This window comes from Panicum hallii, chromosome 1 (genome assembly GCF_002211085.1).
Source record: "Panicum hallii strain FIL2 chromosome 1, PHallii_v3.1, whole genome shotgun sequence".
Lineage (NCBI taxonomy): Eukaryota > Viridiplantae > Streptophyta > Magnoliopsida > Poales > Poaceae > Panicum > Panicum hallii.
In genome coordinates, this window is record NC_038042.1 from 45,556,611 (window position 1) to 45,580,145 (window position 23,535).

The 23,535-nt window shown below is 47.8% G+C and overlaps 3 protein-coding genes across 4 annotated transcripts; 1 reads left to right on the forward strand and 2 right to left on the reverse strand.

The window, feature by feature from the left end:
• Positions 1-1,040: 1,040 nt before the first annotated feature.
• Positions 1,041-4,576, reverse strand: LOC112901215 (chloroplastic import inner membrane translocase subunit HP30-2-like). Its single transcript, XM_025970078.1, has 6 exons — positions 4,186-4,576; positions 3,451-3,566; positions 3,004-3,130; positions 1,548-1,696; positions 1,394-1,456; positions 1,041-1,310 (listed from the first exon to the last, which is right to left on the reverse strand). Exons 1-6 carry the CDS (start codon positions 4,516-4,518, stop codon positions 1,283-1,285), a joined length of 816 nt encoding a protein of 271 aa, XP_025825863.1. The 5' UTR covers positions 4,519-4,576; the 3' UTR covers positions 1,041-1,282.
• A 108-nt stretch (positions 4,577-4,684) lies between these two features.
• On the forward strand, positions 4,685-8,979 carry LOC112901200 (protein WHAT'S THIS FACTOR 1 homolog). 2 transcript variants are annotated; one of them, XM_025970065.1, is made up of 2 exons: positions 4,685-6,030; positions 8,748-8,979. In XM_025970065.1, exon 1 carries the CDS (start codon positions 4,715-4,717, stop codon positions 5,897-5,899), a length of 1,185 nt encoding a protein of 394 aa, XP_025825850.1. In that variant the 5' UTR covers positions 4,685-4,714; the 3' UTR covers positions 5,900-6,030; positions 8,748-8,979. The 2 variants fall into 2 exon arrangements, with proteins under 2 accessions (XP_025825850.1, XP_025825842.1); XM_025970057.1 differs by lacking the exon at positions 8,748-8,979 and adding an exon at positions 7,466-8,359.
• Positions 8,980-15,904: 6,925 nt separating this feature from the next.
• On the reverse strand, positions 15,905-17,971 carry LOC112900798 (mediator of RNA polymerase II transcription subunit 1-like). Its single transcript, XM_025969598.1, has one exon. The coding sequence runs from the start codon at positions 17,458-17,460 to the stop codon at positions 16,093-16,095; it is 1,368 nt and encodes a 455-aa protein (XP_025825383.1). The 5' UTR covers positions 17,461-17,971; the 3' UTR covers positions 15,905-16,092.
• Between the last annotated feature and the right edge of the window lie 5,564 nt (positions 17,972-23,535).

Consider the following 23,535-nt stretch of genomic DNA (forward strand, 5'->3'; position numbering starts at 1 on the left):
ATGACATCGGTATTACGGTAATTTCGGAAATGAAAATATACGATCGAGAACGCATCGATAATGATCGAAACCTATCGAAATGATATTTTGAAAAACGATAGTTTGTCAAACCATAGAGCACAACTCTAACAATATGACTTGACACATTTCATGCACAAGTACCGATGGTTAAGATGTTAATCCAAATATTCATCTATCCATAACATGTATCTTATTTTATAGTACTAAAAGTTTAGATATTAATCCCACCATCCAAGAAACTATTTATAGTCCTATGAATTCAAGTCGCTAGGTTATGATTTAGCGTTAGAATAAATTAGTCATGACTCTCTAAAGATAGCAGGGATGCTGGTATTGTACGTGAATACGGTGATATTTCTATCGGTAAAATATTTTGAAAATACGATATTTCTCGAAAATGATCGGAGGATGCTCAAATTATTTTCTTTTCCAAATTCATATTATGTTACCATTTTCGTTTTTGTTTCTTCAATAATTATTTTATTTTCGTTTAGCCTTAAAAGTCAATAAAATCTCAAAAATAATTCTTGAAAATCGGAAATTACCATTTTTGTTTTCATCCCTATATTTATGTTTCGCAATCGCAGATGCAGTGTAGACGAATCTTGAATTCTCGGAGTGGGCAATGACGTAGCTGTAGCTCAGCTCCGAACAGCACAGTTGGCATCGACCTCACCTTTGACAGCGATACAGTACTTATCTTCTTCCTCCCCAAAAACCGCACCACGGTGACACCAACGATTCTTGCTCAACTCCAATATTGTGATGTTCACTTTGTCGACCTCTCTGGTTGACACATGGACACATGTACAGCACTCAGCTGCTGTGCATCTTATCAACCGCCTCGCGGTCCATTTCACAAGCACGCCCCATGGCTCCCTGCACATCCTCTGCAGCCTCTAAAAAGGCAATACAAATCAACCGCCTCCCATGGCTTCCCTCTAACATACACAAACATAGACAGAAACAACACTAAATTAACCAAAATGATGCACAACCCCGAGTTGCACGTTTCATCGATCACACGGCACACCATATTTTCCCCAAGGTTTGATCACTGTACACAACACCAGTTTAAATTTCAATAGGATGCCATGTAAATATCTGTTATTGAAAATTCAATAGGATTGGCACAAAGCGATTGAGAAAACAAATAACTACAAAAACATAGCTAAATTCTTGCTTACTAAATTATGAAAACAGAGATGGCATCACTTTCAAACCCTATGCAACTCAGAACCAGTAGTTGACAAGTGCAACTTCACTCCGCTCGTACCAGCTCAGGGTCCCTAACAAATCCACACATAAAGAGATCAGGTCAAGGAAAAATAAGAGATTGAAACAATGAAGTGCTAGTGCAGTAATCACAAACCTTTTAATTTGATCGAGAATGAGTAATCTGGGTCCAGGGGGAATCTTCACATCTCTTAGAGCACTAAAGCAACAGAGGAGAGTATCAATATGTAAACTACAAACGTTTGCAATCCTTAATGTTCCATAAGACTACAATCAGAGGAACTATGTACCTGTCAGTGAGGAGAGGTAATGTTTGATCAGTGAGGAGTCCTTTCTTGAAATTCTTCTCGTACTTTTCAAGGCCCAGTTGGTGCAGCATGCTTCTTGTCCGAGAGTAGTATGTATCTTCAGTCGGTGGCTTGGAGAATTTCTGCCCAATCTATATCCAATGCAGCAAAATGGAGAATTACTATATAACGTAACAATATGAATTAGCAAATGGTTGGTGCCCTTTGCAACATCATTAGACTAGTAATTTCACCAAAATCAAAATATAACACTATCAAAAACATATATTAGGTTTTAAAAATTTGTTCAAATAAATTATGCAAGCAAAGAAAACTCAGCAGAAAGGACCACTAGTATTCAACTAAACCATATCTGATTCATCATTTGCCGAGTGAAGACACAATAGATGGGCAAATGATCGATCATTTCCTCAGCTTGGTCACAGCATTCTATAAAAGGTCGGCCTGCAGGCCTTTCTCCACAGCCTGAGAACAATTCCTTCGATGATTGGTGGCCGGGAGCATTAGATAGAGTCGATGATCAGGTACAAAAAAGTCTCAACTCTATCATCATTTTGGGTGCTTGGTCAGTCTGGAATCATTGTATCGCTGTGTGTTTGATGGGATTCTGCCCAAAATGAACGGAGTTCTGTTACTCATAAGAGAGGAGTTACATTTATGGAGTTCGGCTGGGCTCGAGGAGATTCTTACCACCTTACTCTAGTGACCTCTAATGACTATGTCTGGTCATGGTCGGGTCTATTCTAATTGTATATAAAGGCGATTGCTGATGGAGTAAGTGTGTGTGGTGTTGTACAGGGTTCTAAACCCTTTTTTTCTTCTTAATATAATGACACACAGCTCATTCCATTTCAAGAATCCAATTCAACACTATCAGAATACTGATATTATTATTATCTCATTCCATTTCAAGAATCCAATCCAACACTATCAAGAACCCAACCAGCTTCTTTTCCTGCCCAAGACATATGTTTCCAATTTGTTTTCTCCGAATTGAAGGGCTAGTTTGCACATGTGACTAGTCACCTATGTTCCATGTAGTAGACACATTTCATGGCAAAGATTGTAGAAGCAACATGAGACAGTAATGTGCAAGCCCCTTGTTACCAGATAAGCTTCGCACTTTCATGCAAGACATACTGACTAACAATATTAGAACACAAAGTAAAATTCATCGAGGTATTTTTTCTAATTAAGTATGGCTAAACTGGAAAGCACTGTAAGCAAGGAAAACCTTGAATTGGCTGGTGTCCTCGATATAATAAAAATAACCACCATATTCACAAGCTCAATATACCCAGACCACAATGGTCTTGTCTCAACCTCAGTCTCTCTTAAAGCAGGCTTGACAAGAAAATTGGCAATACATTATACATAAAATCTAGTGAGATCAAGGGTTGCCATTAAAGCAGCTCCCAATCATATTAATTGTACTTACCATGAAAAAACCACCTTGAAATACTGCAAAAGCAGCACCAGTTGTAATTGCATTTGCAACAGGATTAGGAGTTCCCATTCCGCTCACTATGGAGAAAAGAGCGCCCGAACCAAAAGCAGCTACCATGCTATACAAACAAGATATTGTCAAACACAAAGGAACGAAAATTTAATTCTTAACTAGATTTTTTTTCCCCAAAGGAACTCAATAGCTAGGTTTGCATCGAGATATCAATTTTTGACCCAACGACAATAGGCGAAAGAAATGTCAGAATTACCGGCTTTCATTCAGAAATGAAGGTGTTGAAATGCAAACCACTTTTTGTGGCCAATAGTAAAAATAATTGTTTTCACATCTTAAAATCAGTCAGATTAAATCAAACATTACATTTATACTAAAATTAAAGTTTCTCGAAGTGTATAAAAAATAAAATAAAATTATGATCACCTGCCCTGGATGTCCTCTTGCCCTCGTATCCTTCTCATCACACAAGATATGCCTGCGTTTGCGCCAGTCATGACTGCAAAATTTCGGGCTTGCACCAAGGGTCCACCAGCTAAAGCCTATAAATCGGTATCATGTTAATCTTGATGCAAATAATTTGACAGAAGAAATCAACATAGGCTTCATTCGCAGCCAACAGTTATTACCATGTAATGAGCTAGAAAACACTAAAGTAAACTAGCTTCATGATCATGTAACGCACAAAAGTGAGCATTTCCTCTACTTTGATTTGGGAGTACTTGTTGAACACAGACAATGGATGACTCATAAAGTATCACCTTCCTGCAATTCTTATTCAATTGTAATTTTTTTTTCATAACCATTTGCTCCATTCAACTACAGCTTTTTTTCGAACAACATTCAACTACAACTAATAAGCCTCCCAGGGACCCAGACTCACTAACCATTACCCACTACTCCTAACCATATTCAAAACATAGTGAATTGCAGATATAGGCTCAACTCTATATGAGTCACTGTACTCGATAATGACATTCGTGCTACGATTATGGTTAAAACGCGGAACATGTACGCGAAACTAATGGTAAATTGCTTCCTTCTGCGCACAAACGCTCTATATGGACTAGATTAATATGTCCGTAAGTGCAATGTCAGGATCAAACGGTCCAATTTTGCATAAAAATTACGTAAATCACCAAGACGAGATTGGCTGACAACCTGGGCCTGCTTGAGCGACGCCATGGCCTCCGGATTGGCGTTGGGCGGCGGCTGCGGCATGGGGAACGGCGACCCTCCGTCGGCAGTGAGCGAGCCCATGAGCCCTCCCAGCGCCCCGCCCTGCACCGCCCCCACGGCCGTGCTCACCGCGGCCTCGATGTGGATAGGCTGCTTCGCCATCCACCCGCGGAACCTGGCCTCAATCGCCTTCACGCGCGCGCTCCACTCCTCCAGAGGGTTGCTACCACCACGCAACCCCCGCGCCATCGCCGCCGCCGACGGCGAGGCCCTCAACGCCACGGCCGAACCCTCCCCCAGCTTCCCGTCCGCCATCTCCTCGCGACGACTCTCGGCGTCTGCGAAAACGGCCACGCTTTATCCACTCGGAATCTTCGCTTAACCCCTCATCCTCCCAAGGAGCAAATCACCAGGTGGGCCTCCTCTTACGGCCGGCCCATCTCTTCATTTCGTTGGGCCCAATTAAACGAGCACTTGGGCGGCGAGAGAATCGGCGAGGCAAACCACCACCATGGCGTGGCGCTGCCTGCGGGTGGCGACGGGGAGGAGGGGGTGGTGGGACGCGTCGCCGTGGGGGACGCCGTTGTTCGCAGCGGAGCAGCGCGCGACGCTGGTGAACGTGAAGCTGAAGTGGGTCAAGGACCGGGCGCTCGACGCCGCGGTGTCGCGGGAGCGCAACCTCCGCACTGCCCACCACCTGCTCGACCTCGTGTTCAGCCGGCCCGGCCACCGCGTCTCGCGCTCGGACCTCCTCGCCGAGAGATCCGTTCAGAGGCTTTGTGGCTCCGCATACTCTGCGCTCGAGTTCCTCGGCAGGTACCATACCCTGTTCGCGGTGTCGCGCGGCGGCGTGTCGCTGACGCGCGCGGCGCTCGACCTGCGGCAGCGAGAGGTGGACTGCCTCTGCGTCATCGAGCACGATCTCGTCGCCCGCCTCCGGCGCCTCCTCATGCTCACCCTTCCCCGCTCACTTCCGCTCCACACCATCGACCTCCTCCGCTGGGACCTCGGCCTGCCCAGCGATTACCAGGCCTCCATCCTCCGCCGCTACCCCGAGCACTTCGCCCTTGAGCAGCCCGAGGGCGACGAGCGCGTCTGGCTACGCCTCCTCTCCTGGGACGATCTTCTCGCCGTCTCCGAGCTTGAGAAGAGTGCTGACGGCGGCGACACCACCTGCCTCCCCTTCCCGGTGAGCTTCACAAGGGGGTTTGGCCTGAGAAGCAAGTGCGTGGAATGGCTGCGGGAGTGGCAGGCGCTGCCGTACACCAGCCCGTACGCCGATGCGTCAGGTCTCGATCGCCGCACAGACGTGTCCGAGAAGCGGAATGTGGGAGTGTTCCATGAGCTGCTGCACCTCACAATGGCGAAGAGGACAGAGCGCCAGAATGTGAGCAACATGAGGAAGCTGCTTGGCATGCCGCAGAAGTTCACCAAGGTGTTTGAGCGCCACCCTGGCATTTTTTACCTCTCCAGGGTGCTTGGGACACAGACGGTTGTTCTCAGGGAAGCTTACAGTGGTAGAAGCCAGCTGCTTGAGAAGCATGCACATCCGCTTGTTGCTATCAGGGAAGAGTACTCCACCTTATTGAGGGCAGCGTTGCCACCAAGGACAAGGGGCAGAAAAAGACGTGAAGCTTTTAGCAATCAGGATGAGGGATGTGATGTGGGAGGAGATGAATTTGAACTCTCTGAGTGAATGCGCTGTAACTGCATTCAATCTCGAGTGCATTCAAATGGAACAAAGAGAGAGATGAAACAACAGATGGTTGAATCCTGTTGGACAATCACTGAAACTCATGCAACTGATGCTCTGTGATGATTCAGCAGGTATGTGTCCTGATTGCATCAACCTGGACTTACATGATCATACTGCTTGCAACTGTTCACCTTTATTTATTCTCACTGCAAAACAAAATGTGATGTGTTTATCCTCTAGAATGCTAGCTAGTTTATCATTTCTGGCTTTTGCAGTTTGTGACTGAGCTTATTTGTTGTACAATTGTACTCCGTTGTTGTGATGGACCAAGAAAATTAAAATTGGGATCCATTTGACTCAACATAGCTTGTTCAACTGGCATCTATTCTTCATGTGCCACAAATTAGACTACTGGTTATGTTCTTTATACTCCAATGCTATGCATAATTTATGCGCTCAGATAACAACATTTCACCTAACAGAACTTCCTTGATAAATTTCACCATTTTCCTTTCAAGCTTATATTTCTTGTTCTGAGGACCTATCTCACATTGTATTGCTAATTGTTTGTCTAGTGTTATTCCCCTTTTATGATTCCTTATTATATTCAAAGGAAATTTAGTTGAATGGACAATGCCACTCAAGGGTTCTTTTTTCCAAACTTATCTTTTTTGAGCAATAATTTTGCCCAAAGCCAGGGGTTCTTTGCTTAGAACTCCAAGTGACCATACCAAAATTGTTAACACTTAGCCACCAGATTGTTGTCGAATCTTTTGCCTGTAGAATTTTGGAACGTCTAACAGAAAGACCGTCAAATTCTTAATGGAACGACATGCAGCTCTTCTGTGTGTTCGGAAAAATAAACAATAAAGAAAGACTGTTAAATCTTGGGTGATTTGTGGGTTGTTGAATGGTTCTGCCAAAATTTGGTACGGAAAAAAACAATCGTCACACTATGAGTTTGCAAAGATTTTGTCTTGCCTGTATTTTTGTAATCTTGGAAAGGCTTTTTAGCAAGGGAGACCATGCAAGCACCTATAAGTTATATTGACATATTAGCTCCCATCACTGTATTATAGAATTCTGCTACTATTTGCACAATAGAGTTGTCAGTTGCCACTACTGCACTCATCTGTTCATTCACCTTTGAGATTATGGATTGATTCTGAGCAATCGAAAAATCCTAATCTCCTGTAATTTTATTACTGATAATGAAAACTCTAGATACTTACGACTGTTTCTAGCACAGAGATAGGGGGTTAAGGAAATGAACACCTTTTCAGTTACAAGGAAAAAACGGCATTCTCATGGAGCAATCAACCAACAAACAAATGTGTTTTCAGCTTTTGTTTAATACAATCTGGCTTCAGTCTAATGCTTCATATATGGACATGGTAGCATTTGTGCCAATGCTTTAATCCTACAGTTATGCTTACTTGAAAGAACTTACTAAACCTAGTCTTTGATTTCATGGTCCAACAAAAGTAGGAATTCTTATGGGAAAAGATTGGAGAGGAGTAAAAGGGGAATATCAGGTTGCTAAGCTGAATTATTCCTTCCCTGCAGGCTGCATGAGTTAAAAAAGGATCCCATGGCCACTTTGGCACTTTAAAAGCCTCAGGCAGAGTGAAGAACTTTCTGCCCTCGGTTATTAATAATGATCATCTCTTATGATTTGAAAGACCAATTGGTGACTGCTTGGATGATGATTGATGCTTGTTTTATTCAGTCCATCCTCATGAGTGGATTATTATCACCGAATCAGCCACTTTCAGAATCAGAAGCATGTAGTTGCGAGCTATAGGGCTTTGGCAGCATCAATGCAAGCACTATTTACTGGGCACTTTATATTGGTTGTTTCTAATCTCACTATCCTCAATGTTCTGTTAATGACTCGGTGCCTGCACATGAACTATGTCTGAAGGATAGGAACCTTTTCTTTTTATTGGGTGGTTGGTACTAATAGGTGACGTGCACCTGCCGAATGTCTTAACAAATGGTACAGAAGTTTCACAAAGTAAGCATGGAATTTTGGCAACCTTTGTTCATGGAACGGTTGCTTGGCATCTCTTTTTTTTTTGGCATCTCTGGATGCAGGGAAAATGTATCATTTTTCAGAATTAGAAACCAAGTTTTGTGGATTCGAGAAAAGTTTTCACAGATGAAGTCTGTATCCAGCTCAACAGAATCAAAGGAGAAGCAAGACCTGTTATAGCTTGGCTATTTTATACTCCTAAATCCTAATCATTGTCAAGGGGCTCTCTTGTGCTCTTAGTTTTTGCCCCTCATTTGTATGAACAAAAGTGGGGACTTCCACTGTATTTTCCTCAAAAAATTGTGACAAACCAGACACTTGACAGGTTTTTGTTACAGTACTGTAATTTGATGGATTAATGTTGTATTTTTTTTAATTCTAAGTGGCACCCACGAGGTAAGAATGTAAAAGAAATTGTTCATATCTCTATGAGGGGACACAAAGTTATTTATGGGCATCTATCAGGGTCTTTGATTATCCCGTATTAACTGTGCGTGACACCTCAGATGAGTGGTCTGCATGATTAATACGTGCTGTGGATCCATGGTCCATCTTCCAGCCTGATTAATAAAGCCAAGTATGCTTTCATTTTTCTCATTTCTTGTTTTTCATCTTTCTTTCAAACTGCTGTGGAGATGTGGTGGGCACATGTGAGATCTAAATGGACTTGCCAGAAGAGTTTTGTATAAATGTTCAACCATGTCAAGTGAATTTCAGTCATTTTCATCTGCTTTAGTCTGTCACACATCAGTATCGCTGCATTTGGTATAACTGGAAACATATGTAATTCACTACTTCTTTTGATGTCTGCAGGTTAGATTATTCGTCAGTTTCGTACTAAGACCCGGCCTCAAGCTCAGGGTCGACCTTAAGAATGCCAGATGGGCCTTAAGACCGGTGTTTTTCGCACACTCCGGATGCCCTAAGCAAGCAAAGTAGCATGGCACTCTGAGACGCACAAATCATAATTTTGGGGAGGAAAACGAGAATAGACCCATAGCCTCATAGATGCATGCCAAGTGTTTGTTTTTTTTCATTTTGTTTTTCTTCCTACAAGGGGTCAATATCACACACTACTTATTACAGGGTGCTACATCTATTAAACCTGGCCACTTCAAGCCCTGACAAAAGCGTATATGTGGAAAACCATCCTAAAGTATTTGAACCGGCTTAAATAGGCCAAGGGTGAAAAGTCCGGCAGTTTAAAAGTTCAAGTCTGGAATTGGGGCAATATACAGTTGTTATCCATTTTATTGAGCAATATTTTCAAGCCCCTGCTATTTGTTAAACATTGCAGCAGCTGATGTAGGTACTGTGCTTGATTTGCGAGCAGCAAACTAATTTCCATTCAACTCATGACTTTACAGTGACGAGATTTAGGGTCTGTTTGGATCCGGGTGACTAAATTTAAACTTTAGTCTCGTCACATCGGTTGTCTAGATACCAATTAGAAGTATTAAATATAGATTAATTACAAAACCAATCGTATAAATGAAAACTAATTCACGATATAAATCTATTAAGCCTAATTAATCTATCATTAGCGTATGTTTACTGAGCACAGTATTATCAAAATATGGACTAGCTAGGCTCAATGGATTCGTCTCGTGAATTAGCCTCCACCTGTGCAATTAGTTTTATAATTAATCTATATTTAGTATTTCTAATTAGTATCAAACATTCTATATGATATGATAAGGATTAATCTACTCTGTTGATGGAGATGTTGGTTCGTCGCCAGGTCCTGCTAGGAATCAAGAAGGCGCTGTTGAAGCACAGAACTGGAAGAAAAGGTAATAACGCATTATTAGCACCCCCACTATGCAACGAAATGTTCAGCTTTCTTCTGAGCATCTGCTGATAGCAAGAGATGCAGCAAAAGTTTGCTCCTGTGCTCGCTGTTGAAACTTTTGGGCAAGGAGGGTGCGCAGACATGGGCGGCTGTACCGTGGCTCCGCGCTGCCAGCAGAGATGCTGAGATTTGCAGCCAAGGGCATCAATTCTACCAGGTACACACACACTCACCTGTATAGTACTAACCTGCAAGGCTACGCCAGCAGCTACAGCCTGCACCGGGGGGGGGGGGGGGGGGGGGGGACCAATCCTTGGTCAATACACCCTCGCCAATAAATACGGCCGCTGCATGCGAGGCTGCACCCGAGCCCACCGGCCAGGGGAATCCTGAGGCGCTTGTCCAGTGGTAAGACCCGGCCGGGGTGAACATTTAGCAAGAGTAAAATTCACCATCAGTCTTCGAACTTGGTTTGGTATATCATCTCGGTCTTTAAATTTTTAAAATACACATTCATATTCATAAACTTTATAATTATATCACGTGAGGTTCAAATCACCGTTGTCCAAATCACAATTATTTAAGCTAAATCGAAAGTTATAATTTATTCAAATAAAAAATTATATAGGCACCAAAATAATTCATACTAATTTTATAGATATATTCAAATATAAAAGATCTGTATAAAAAATTGTATACCAAGAAACTCATATGATCAAATTTGTAAAAAAACAAAATAAAAGGGTAAAAATTTTGGAGAAAATATTGAAAAATAAAATATTCAGCATAAAATTTTGAAATAAAATTTTGGAAAAAAATAAAAATATATTAGAGTTGAGTAGAAAATTTCAAAAATAAAATTTAGACACCACATGTAAGCACTTCCACTTTATAATTTAAAAATGGTAATTTAAATTTCACATGATACGATTAGCAAGTTTGAGAGTCTAAATATTTATTTTAAAAATTTAGGAATTAGGATGATACCCCAAACTGAATTAAAGAACCGGCAATGTATTTTCCTCCGCACAAGGCCCACGAGATGATGGCCGCTCGTGCCGTCCATGTTCTCCTGCGACGGTGACGGTGCCTTGATTAGCGTTGATCTATCTGCCTGGTTAACCGACCCGTAATGTGTCCAGGTGAGGCTTCCCCTGCCGCTCCAGCTCCACTCGAGGTGCCGAGGTGGTCGCCGTTGTCTGTGCAGCCTGTGGGGTTGACATACCAACGGGTAGGTACAGCGACGGGAGTACTGCTCGCGTGCATTCGTGCGTACACTGTGCTGTGCCCTGGTCTGGCTGGCCATCTCTCGCCCTTCTGGGCAAGGGCTCGAGGATAAAAACAACCGTCTCTTTTGTCTGTCCTTGTCGTCTCCATTGCACGTTTGTTCGCCACGAAGATGGATAATGTTGCGTTCGTTTTCTATGATCTAAAGTTTAGAGGGGTTATATCAAATAGAATCTTGTTATTTAGAAGTATTAAATAAAGTCTAATTACAAAACTAATTGCAGAACCCCAGGGCTAATTCGCGAGACGAATCTAATGAGGTATATTAGTCCATAATTAGCGGATGATTACTGTAGCATCACTGTGGCAAATTATGGATTAATAGGCTCATTAAATTTGTCTCACGAATTAGCACCCATCTGTGAAAAAAATTTTATAATTAGACTTTATTTAATACTTCTAAATGATAAGATTCTTTTTAATATGATAGGTCTAAAATTTAGAGAGTAGAAAACGAACGCACCCTAAACTGCGGAGCCAAGACAAAACTCGCTGTACAAATAAATGGTCGTGCAGGGGCAAGTGGGCGTGCCAATTGATGAGCGCCTCCGCGACCAGCTGCCGCCCACATCGCCGGAACCGAGACATGCTGCGTGCGTGCGCCCAAGCTTATTCTAACCAACGGTGGCGGCCGTGGCCGGAACGGGAGGACCGGATGGGTGGAGGACGAGGGCAGCATGGATCGAAGCCGTGCGTCGAGAGCTAAACCGGCAAATGATTGGTCCGTGATCTTCTTCTGAAGCGGCTCGGAATGATTGGTCTACCGAAACGCTGGCTGCTGGTACTGGAGGTGGCCGCGCTGGAGGTCTCATCTGATCGTGCCTGCGAGCGCAAGGCTCCAAGCGGCGCGGTGAGTGGTGGTGGGCAGGACGAGACGGGGGCGCACTGTTGGCGAGTCAAAGATCCGGGGTTGTCCAGTCCGCGGTCCTATGCTGCAGCTACGTCACAAGCGTAATCCAATCTTGGTTGCGTGGATCTTGGTTCTCCGCTCTCTGGTCGTGTCGTGGATGCTGGCTAGAGCCTGGGAAACTTGGAATCCGGGACGGTGATGAGTGGTGAGTTGGCTTTCCATGAACTCTCAACTCGAAGCCGTCCGGCTTTCCCTTTTCCAAGCCGCTTAAAAAACGGACGCCCTGCTGCCGTCGACTGTTCGTTCGGGGGCTCGGGCTCCCGCTGCGGCTCGCCGTGCCTGCGTAGCAGGAGTATCAGGCTAGGGGCTGAACTGAAGGCTGACTGCTGAGGGCTGAAGGGGCTTTTTGGCTGGTCCTGGTCCCCAACGCTGAATCTACAGTTTTTCCGAATGCTTAATCTTTAAAAAGTTACACTGGATCTGACTCTCTAAAGATCTGTTTGGATCCGGATGACTAAATTTAATCCCGTCACCTTGAATGTTTTGATATCAATTAGAAGTATTAAATATAGATACATTATAAAACAAATTATATAAATAAAGGTTAAATCATGAGATGAATCTTAACCTATCATTAGCATATATTTACTGTAGCACACTATTATCAAATCATGGAGCCATCCCCTCCCCTCCCTAGCGTAATTTCGCTCATTTTTCATTTTCCTTTCCTTTACCTAGTTCCAGCGGGTGACTAAGTTTGTTCCCATATTTTTTCTTCCAAATTGGGTATTAAATTTTGCTTCCAAATTTTTTGCTTCTAATTTTTTTGTTTTCTAAAGGTTATTTTGAAAATCTTTATTTCCCAAATTTGATCTTAAGTTTTTGCTTCCAATTTTTTTCTTCCGCATTTTTGTTCTTGAAATTTTTTCTTCCAAATTTGTTCTTAAATTTTGTTTTCCAAATTTTTTCTCCTAAAATTTTGTTCAATATTTTTTTAAGTTTCACTGAAAGTTTGTCTCAAATTTTTCCCAAACTTTTTCCCCAATTTTTTTGCGATTTTTTTGTTTCTGACCTTTTATATAATTTTCTCGTTCTATATTTTTTATCTTTGAGATTTGATCAAACTTTGTAAATGTTTATAGGTAACTTTTATGTATATAATTTTTTTCAAAATATAAAGAGAGAAAGTGATACGTGAAAATAATATCGGTGTTGGAGGATATACGGACGGTAGTTTAACTACCTAGTCGGAAATCGGCCGTACGGAGCGCGCCCGTAAATTCCGTCCTGTTCGTTGCTTCTTCCACCTGGGACCGGAACGTGCGTGCTCACGCGCAGCTTGCTTGGGCTTGTTGGACCTCGCCTGGTTCCGGCGATGCCCGGCGATCAATTGCGAGGTAGACGCAGCTTCAATCGGTCCATGAGACGCTCATCACTCATGACTCATGTGCCAACTGCCAAGCCGAGCCACCTACTACTGCAGATGTGGCTTCTGGCAAGTATATTTTTGAACGTGGTAAAAAAATATTTGAACGTGGTCTGGCAAGTATATTCATGGCTCACCGGGGGCATAACTGCCCTGTCTGACGTCGCGTTGCTCCAACCACACGATCCTTTCTCTGATCCCATCTGCTGATCTGCAGGCACGCACGTCGGCCCCGCTGCACCTGCAGCGCCGCCGTTCACGCCTGCACTCTTGCTCGTAGCGTGGCCGGTCACCGTGCCGCGAGGCAAGTCCGAGGGGCAGGGCCTTGGGGGCGGCGCACGGCTGCGTCGGAGCAGCCGAGCAGGCTGCAGGCCAGCCAAACACAACGCGATGCCGGCGGCCGGCGGCGCGAACTCCCATTCCATTCCAACGGGAAACGGAAAAGAATAGAAGGGTGGAGGGTACCCTACTACTCATCCGCCGCATGTGCGTGCGTGGCAGCGTGGGTGGGGAGCCTCGAGAGCCGTCGCTGCGTCACGTGCCCCGCGCCCCCAGCCGTTTCTCCCGCCGCCGTGCCTGCACCGGGGGCAGGGACGCCCCGGCCACCGTTTCGGCCGGCACCGCCACAGGCCCCGTCCATGATTGATCGCGCCCGCCGCTGGTCCCATGACCATGGCCGGCACCCAGAGAGGGAGAGGCGCTCCAAGTAGCACGCGCCACTCGCACGCCGAACCTTCGATCTGCCTCCCTTCTTTATCATCAGGTGGGCGAGCGATCAATTGGCTAATGCTAATCCGCGAACCCATCGATCATGGCCCTCGCCCGGTTAGGGCGAGCATGCGTTGGACGCACAGCGCAGGAGAGACTAGAGCTAGGCGCATCCGTGGAATCGGAGAGGGCCGAGCTGGCGGCGAGACAAGATCCGGGTGGCCGGGGTCTCGGGGCCCCGGCGCCCTTTTTCTCCTATGACCGGTCATCCATCCCACGCACGCGGCACGACGAGTCCCTCATCTCATGCGCGGCCCATGAGGCCTCGGCCAATTTGACCGTGCATGCACGAGAGGAGGGAGTACCGCACGGGTGACGGATCGGACCCCAAGCCGGACGGAGTCGCCAGGACAGCAGGAGGCCGCGCCAAGGGGAAACCGTTGCGGCCTCGTGATAAAAGGGCCCGGCCATCTCGAGACAGACCCCCTCCTGTGGCCCTCGCCCCCCTGCGGCCCTGCCCAAAGCTGCTCGCCTCTCGGCGCCACCGCTGATCCCTCACGGCTCACGCTTCGCTCCGCCACCCCGCGCCCCCGCGCGAGCCAGGGAGCAGTGCACCCCCATGTCGTCGCGTCGCTGTCGCGTTGCTGCAGGGGAGCACCGCCCGGCACAGTGCCACCGCTGTCCAGCTGCCACTGTGGCCGGCCGCGCCACTGCTCCCTCCTCTCCTCTCCTCGCCTGATTGGACACGAGCCCCAACCATAACGCGCTGTAGCTTTCACTCCGGGCTTCTCCCTCTTCCGCCCCACGCGAAAGGGTTCCATGGCTTCGGAGGTCGCGAATGGCTTTTGTTACGGCGAGTGCTAACCTCTCAGAGTCACCAGGCCGCTGAAGGACGGAGGCGTTGCGATCACAATTGCGATGGCCGTGCTCTGCCTGCCTGGGGGTTCGTGCGGCGCAGCGGCAGAGACACGAATCGCGAAGCACGGAGCCAAAGACCCAAAAGAGAAAGACAGTGCATGCTACTCCTACGGCCTTCGGAGTACAGTACTGGTCACGGGCAGCGCTGCGCCGCAGCAGCGAGCCAGCCGTGTTTTAATGCTAGGGCTAGACGGCTAGTTCAGCGTGGTCAAACTGTGCTTGTACTTGCAGGTTGTAGGATGTGGCCGCCAGCAGCCTGCCTGAGCTGGCCTGCCCACCTACTGAACTGACAAAATGGTCACTCTGGCAGTAACAATCCTTGTCTCCTTCCCCTACGCCTCTACTGCATCCCCCCAACTACCCGAATGCGTCGTCGTTAAGGTGAACGGACATCACTGTGTTTCGGATCCGAGGGTCCAGTTCCTTCCGCAAAAACGGAAAAAACCCGTAAAGGTAAACATGCCAAAGAAATTTGGCTGAAGTACTAAATGAAGTCTATTTACAAAACTTTTTGCATGGATGGGCTGTAAATCGCGAGACGAATCTAATGAGCCTGATTTTGCAACAGTAATGCTACAGTAACTATCCGCTAATTATTGCTTAATCATAGATTAATTAGCATCATTAGATTCGTCTCGTGATTTACAGCCCATCTATGCAAAAGGTTTTGTAAATAGACTTCATTTAGTACTTCAAATTGGTAAGATTGCTTTCAAAAAAAAATTTACCTTTTTGCGCCCTGGTCTAAACAGGCCCCGAGTTTATGGCGGCTGCTACCGGATCCTTTGGGCGCAGAGCATCAAATGAGCCGAAATATTTGAAAAGCACTACTGGGAGTACACTTCAGCAGCTGATGGAGTCCTGCCCCGGATTAAACGAAGGTGGTCGTTGAAAAGAAGGTGATTTTTGAGGAACAGATTCAACAGATCACAAGTTCAGGTGTACCATTGTTAGTCTAAGCAGCGCCCACATGAACAGACAAGGCGTCAAGACGACAAAACCCAAAATCCACAGCACATTTTTCAACTTATGAGCGGTTTGTTGTTCAAATTACACACGCACACACAGGGAACGGCAGCGAGTGAGGATCAGATGTATACGCGGCGATTCAAGAGGAGCCAGGAGCAGGGATTCGAGAAGAAGGGTGGGTGATTAACCGGCCATGTAGCTTCCAATTTCAATTCGCGGCTGTCGCCGTCGCTGTAGCCATTGGAGCTGCTGCAGCTGGTGCTGGTGCCCCCGAGGACGGTGGCGTCGGGGACGATATGGACAATGCCGACACCGAGGTGTTGCCGTTGCTGGCCACGTGGCTGGGCGGCACGACGGTGATGGTCTTCGTGGAGGTGGCGCTCGTCGTCGGCCGCAGCGCCCGCATGGGGCTCGCCAGCGCCCACGCCCAGCTCCGGTGGCTCCGGCCGCCGGACTTCCTCGTGCCGCTGCCGACGCCGCCGGTCGCGCCCTCGGCCGCGGAGAGCCAGTAGGAGGATGACGCGGGGCCCAGGCCGCCGAAGAACCCCGCGCACTTGATCCGGTGCTGGTGCTCGTACACGTCGTCCTCCTCCTCGTCGTCGTCCGCGCCGGCGCCGGCGCCGCCGAGGTGGCCGAGCGCTCCGCCGCCGCCGCGCATCTTGTGGGGCTTGGGCTCGCGGTGGGACTCTACGCGCCTGAGTGTGCAGTCGCCGAAGCCGTTGGAGAGGCGCTCCAGGAAGTCGCCGGAGAAGCTGCGGCTGCCGCAGCCCACGGAGCGCGAGCGCGCCACCTTCCGGCCGAAGGACGAGGACGACGACACCTGGCTCTGGCTGGGGCTCTCGGGCTCGCCGATGGCCTCCAGCGTCCGCCCCAGGGTGGAGGACGCCGCCGCCCCGCCGCGCGGCTGCTGGTCCTGCGCGCCCGCGTTCGCCCTGGACGCCCACGCCGCGGACGCCACGGACACCGACTTCCGCCTCGCGGCGGCGGCGCCCCCGCTGGCGGCGTACGGCGCGGCGGCCTGGTGCGCGTACGCGGACGAGGACGAGAGGTAGAGGAAGGACCAGAAGCTCTTCTTGCGCGGGCTCTCGGCCGCCAGCGACGACGCCGACGAGTAGGGGAACTGCTCCTCGGGCCTGGGCGCCACGGACTTGCTCCGCTTGAGCCCGCCGCCCCCCGCGGAGAGCGCCGCGGAGGCCGACGAGGAGGACGAGGACGAGGACGAGGGCGTCTTCTTGCGGTGGAAAGATATGAACTTGCGCGAGGCGGCGGACGGGCGGAGCGGCGGCGGGGGCTCGGGCGCGCGGCGGAAGGAGGGCGGCGACGACGGGGACCCCGAGGGCGGCGGGTGGCCGCCGAGCGGGAAGAAGGGGCTGGACTTGGAGGAGGACACGAGGCGTCCCAGCTTCTCCTGCAGGCAGAAGGCGCATACCCCCCCGCCGGCGACGGCCGCGGCCGCCGCGGCGCTGCCGGGGCGGTAGGGGTGCTCGCTGCAGTACTGGATGCCGTCCAGCGCCGCCGCCGCCCCGGCCTGGCCGTCGTCCTGTTCCGCGGCCCCCGCCGCGTGCTTCTCCCCCATGCTTCCACTACTTCCTTGTTCCTCTGGCGCGTGGTTGCTTGCTTGGATGCAGGAGGATCTAGCCTTCGGCTACAGCGCAGCCATGCGCGGCACAGAGAAGCTAGTGGGTGGCGGCGAGCTGGAAGAGATGAGACGATTGATCCCCGGCATTAACCGGTGGATCTTCCCTGGCGCTGGATGTGACCGATTTGCCTCCACCACTGGGCGCGCGCCCCCGATTCCCTCCGCTGTTTGTACAACCAACACCCAGGCTCGAGCCGAGTACTAGACCCTCAGGAGAGAGAGGAGCAGCAGCTGTACTAGACCCTCACTGCAGCTGCAGCCTGCAGGGGGGGGGGGGGGGTGGGGGGACTAACGAGAGGAGGCTGTGGTGATGGGTCTCGCCTCCCTCACCTCAGCTCCTCTTGTGTTTGTCCGTGTCCGCGCGGGTAGCCGGGTAGGGAGGACCGGAGGAGAGCTACGGAGGCGCGACCTTCTGGGGAGTCGGGCGGGACGGGGCGCCATCCATGATCCATCCCGTTCGGGTTTCGCGGGAACGGGGGGGTTGGGTTTGTTTAATGCGGGCCGGGAATACGAGGCAAGGCCCGGTGGGCGTGGGGTGCGGTGCCCGAGCAGGATGCCACGTGGGGAAGGGGCGCGCCTCTCCTCCTTTTCACGCGCCTCTCCCTCCTTGTTCTTGTACGTGCACTGCACTACGCACGTTGCATACGTACACGATTACACGAACCTGTACTCGAGTGGGCTCCACGACGGCGCAGCACACGGTTGTCCCTCCGAACGACAACGAGGCATCCTAAAAGGAAAATGAGAAACGCGAATTTTTGCGGCTTATCTGTGAGGCTGAGTTCACGACACATCTGCGATCGATCGATCGAGTGGGCAATGGGTGCTACCACCGTGTCAGTTGTCAGCATGTTGGTGGTTGTGGCATCGACGGCGGTACACGGTACACTCAGTGGGTACACTACACGGCCCACGCCCGCGGAGGCGTTGTTCGTACGTACACTTGTACAGAGGCGCACAGGCCGCGTACGGTCTCGCCCCATGCCGCAGTGCATACGGGGCTCAGAGCAGGCTTTTCTGCTCCCGCTCTGGTCCACCTGCGCCCCTCTCACACAGCGACCACCCCCCACCGCCGTCCGCCGCCCAGCGTGCTATGCCCCACGGGCATGGCGTCCCATGCCCATGTTCCCGTGGGTGGTGGTGGGCTGCGACGCCGGCCGCATGCATGTGCCGCGACCACGAGCGCGGCGACGCGCGCCTAGCCAGCCAGCCTGAGCCTGCCGAGGCGTGGCTCCGCGCCCCCGGCAAATCCGTTCCCCTCCCCGCTCGCTGCTCGCTGCACAAGACCTACGAATCCCAAATTCTGTTCCGTGATCCGCCTGGAAGCGACGTCTCCTGTAGCTTCGTAGCGTTCTTCGGCATCTAGTTGATGATGAAGGATTAGCACTGGCGTTAGATGTACAGCGAGCGAGCACCTAGTTCTGGCCGATGCTGCTAGCAGCCATGGCGGCAAGACAGCTACGCTAGCTGGGCCGAATCCATGTTCCGGTAAATAAACAGTCTGTCTATGAAAACAGCTAGTGGTATCCTTTCACCCTTTTTGATCGGGGAATGCTTTGACTTCTGGTTACCACCCTTCGGCCGGCGAGACATATGCGTGCGCGCGCGCGTGTGTGTGTGTGTGAGAGAGAGAGAGAGAGAGAGAGAGAGAGAGAGAGAGAGAGAGAGAGAGAGAGAGAGAGAGAGAGAGAGAGAGAGAGAGAGAGAGAGAGATGATGGGTCCGAGGAGTCGGTCAGTCCCGTCCCCACAAGAGGAGCTCAGTCGGCCCACCGGTCCACCCAGAAGCTGGGCTACGGCCCATTTTCTTCCCCTAGCGCGCAGGGAGTTTTTTTAAAAAAGGGATAAAAAAAAACAAAATTCGAAAAAGGGGTGCCAGTTGGAGAAATTTAGGGAAATGGGTGCCTCCCGCCCGCTGGGAGAGCGGAAAGAGGCATCCCGCCCAACCATAGGGCGGGATGCTCAAAAAAAATTTCCAAGGACCTCTTCGCGAATAAAAAAACTTTTTTTATTCGCGAAGTGGTCCCTGGCAGGCCTCCCGCCCGGCCACTGGGCGGGATGCCTCCCGCCCGGCAACTGGGCGGGATGCCTCCCGGTGCACTGTTATTTCATGTGTATGTGTTTTCTGGCTTCCAAAATTCGTAACAATTCACAGAAAAATCCAAAAATAGCAAAACTAGTTTTGTTAGAAAGTAGATTTCAAACTCTATAACTTTTGTTAATGGAGTTTAGTTTGAAACAAAATACTTTTACTCCTATTTTAAAACTAAGATTAAGGAAAGTTTATGCATAACTTTAGGATTTCATGCTTTGTTGTTTATGAAGTTTGGTATGACTATTCTATAAACTCTAGGTACCTTTGTGCAAAGTTTCAAACTCAAATTTGATGTAAATTTAACTTCTTTTGTCTTGAATTTTTCAAATTTGAAATGTTAACTAAACCTAATTATAACCCTTTTCTAATTAAAATCTATTGTTATTCTCTAATGTGATATTATTTAATATCTAATATATAGTCAAAGTTCTAAAACCTATAAAGTTCTAAAACCTATAATCTTATGCTCCTGGTCCATTTTTGTTATATTTTTTCTTAGATTATTTGTTTCAGAAACTATTTGAAATTCAGAATTTTTTCAAATATAAGATTCATTCGCCATACTCTTATGTATGCACATAAAATTTTAATTCAATTTTCCAAAGAAGATTACGGTATCGAAAACTCGTACGAAGATAGTTAAACGATAACGTTTGCAACGTAGAATCTAAATATTACGATAGTACAATACATGAAGCCATTTAAAATAAAATAATATGATAATGAACATTACAAATATTACAAATACATGAATCCAAATATTGTGTCTTCAGTCAATGCGGCAAATATTACAAATACGTATCTAGGTCTGATAGAATCTCAACGCAGCAAATATTACATATGAGCAAACAACGTTTAAATAAAATTACAACTAAATGATGCCTGATGACGTACTAGCACTCGATCGGCGACGTCTCCCACTTCTTGATGCAACCGGAGGTCTTCCATCTGTAGCATCACCTGTAGGGCCAGCTTCAGCACAACTGGGGCCAGCATCATTGGTTGGACAACGTTTATACGTGTGTCCAATCTGATTACATGCACTGCAGCGTTGTATCCTCGGACGGAGCTCTGACTCATCCATATCATTACGAATACGCCGTGACTGACGGCGTCCTCTCTTAACCCGTGATGATCTTGGGTCTGGAATATAGATAACAGGATTCGCTGTCTCAGTGAACGATCCAACCAAACGGAACCCATAGATCTCATACTGCCAGGTGCTAGCAATTGTCTCCTTTCTGAAGTAATGTGAAACATATATATCGACAGGATGTCCAGTATCTGCACAAGCAGCCATTACATGAGAACAAGGTAAGTGTAGCAACTTGGGCCTCATGCATGAGCAACAATAAGTTCCATCGAACTTGAGAATGCACTCCTTTACAGGAGTTTAACGCCTCATGCCATGTCGCGCCCTATCTTTAGGAGATACCTCAAACTTGAGCTCCTGTGTTCCACATTGCCGTACATGGTGTAGCCGGACGCTTTCTGCCTTCTTAGTCATGTATTCTGTTACCTTGAATCCAAAATTTCTGTCTGGATCTCGCATGAATATCTGATTTTTATTGAACCGCTCCCGAAAGTAATCGGTACACCCGCGGACAATGAATTCAACAATTGCAACCAGTGGAAGCCCACGAACACCTCGCAGCACCCAATTATAAACTTCGGCGAAGTTGGTGGTCATTATACCGTATCTTGCACCATCGGTATCATAAAGTAACGCCCACTTCTCCTTAGATTCATTCTCAATCCATTCAGAAAATTTTTTCACCGCTGACCCAGACCTTCTGCGAGTACGTGCAGTATCTGTTGGCAAAGAGCACAAAGCCTCTGCTTCATCCTGTGCAGTTATGTTTTTTGATGCGTCCTCGGCTCTTTTCTTCCCGGTCAGTTCATCAAGTTTCTGCCACTGCTTGTTAAATTTTTGCTGATTCGTTTCCTTGCATAGCCTCTTGAACATATCCATAAGGTGCTTGTTCTTGAATTGCCTGAAAAAGTTTGCACCGATATGCCTCATGCACCACCTACTGCGAATATCACGCCACTTGGGCGGCTCTCCGGTCTCCACACACCCCTGCTGCAAATCTAGAATTGCCCTCAGTATGCCGGCGTGACGATCATGAATCAGGCAGACATCTTCCCTATCCCGAACGACTGCAAGCTTAACCCGTTCCAGAAACCAGTACCAACTGTCTGTGTTCTCACTCTCAACAAAAGCAAAAGCAACAGGCAGCAATTGATTGTTTCCATCCACTCCAATAGCTGTCAGCATTTGCAATCTATACTTTCCTGTGAGAAATGTCCCGTCGATGCACAGGATAGGCCGGCAGTGATGGAATGCGTTAATGCATGGATCCAAGCTGAAAAAGACCCGCTGCAATATGTGGGGCGGACCTTCTCCTCTGTCTAGAGTTTTCAGGTCATAGTAGCTTCCAGGATTTCTCTGACATAGGACGGCCAGCATTCGAGGAACATTATCATATGCAGCCTCGAACGTACCAAACCTCATCTCCAACACCTTTTGTTTTGCACTCCACGCCTTACTGTATGAGATGGTATACTTGTACTTTTCCTGAATGTACCTGATAATAGACTTTGGTTCATATGACAAGTTCTCTACTATCGTCCCGTACATCTCATTTGCGATGTATTGCGACGTGAGGTTGCGATGGCTCTTCTGCACCCCAGGCAAATGACAAGTGTGCTGAGTGACAATGGAGCATTCCCAATAATCTTTCCATTTACCCTTGTAGGCATGCACCCGCCATGGACAGCCATCCTTCACACATACCACATCGTACTTACGAGATTTGCACTCGACTGTCTTAAACTCTCGCATAAGAGAGAGAGACCAGCACTTAACAGCTTCCTTCACCTCTTCAATTGAGTGGTACCTTGCACCCTGGATAATTTCATTCTCCCTGCAATCCGAAGGCCAGCTACATCCGTCATCTACGACAAGATGACTGAAGTCGCTGCTTACCCAATCTTGAGGCACATCATCGTCATCATCAGACGAATCGGCATTCATTGCTTCATCCAATTCACGTTCTTCGTCTTGCAGCTGTTCAACAATAAAGGGTATGTTCTCCCCCTCATCAGCCACGCATTGAGGTGCTGCGGTGCCACCTGCCTCAATGTTTGCCTCCTCGACTTCTTCATCAATATTTTCATCCCCCGGACCAGCTTCAATGTTTATCAAAGGAGGGTTTTGGTGCACACTGATAAGGAGTACCAGTGGCCACTGCCAATGACTTGCATTTTGCAGATAAGTTAGCCAGTCCTCGTTGCTTGCAAGTGGCATAAGCTCCCAGATCAAAGCGTGAGTGGTACGATTTATGACGCATTGAACACTCACAGTGTGTGTCTCCTGATTAATCCTTAGTCCCCTCATTAACCAGTTGCATAGGGATTCAAATGTCCTCTCGTGCGGTCTGGTAATTCCTCTGACCGCACAGTTGAATTCACTTAAATCTACCCCATTCGGCCCATAAATCACATTTCCTTCTCCGTAATATATACTGAAAATACCCTTCTCGGAAGACATATCTGTCAATCATTAATAAACTAGTTATACTACATATTAATACACAACGAACGACGATCATAAATTTCAGCGACTCTCAGATTATATTTTACAGATTCTAAACTATTCAGATTATAAATTATACTAAAAACAAATGAAAATACTAAAACTATTCAAAACATAACTACTCTAACAAATATTTTCTAAATTATAGTTATTTTCAAGTACTTATATGGCTAGAACGAGAATATACCTTAAAATCGACGCGTGGACAGGGCTTCGCCGCTTCCTCTTCTCTCTTCCTCTTCTCTCTTTCTCTTTTTTCTGATTTTTGCTGGATAAAATGGCATTTTTGGGGCAGGTTGGGGCTTAAATAGCCGGTGGGGG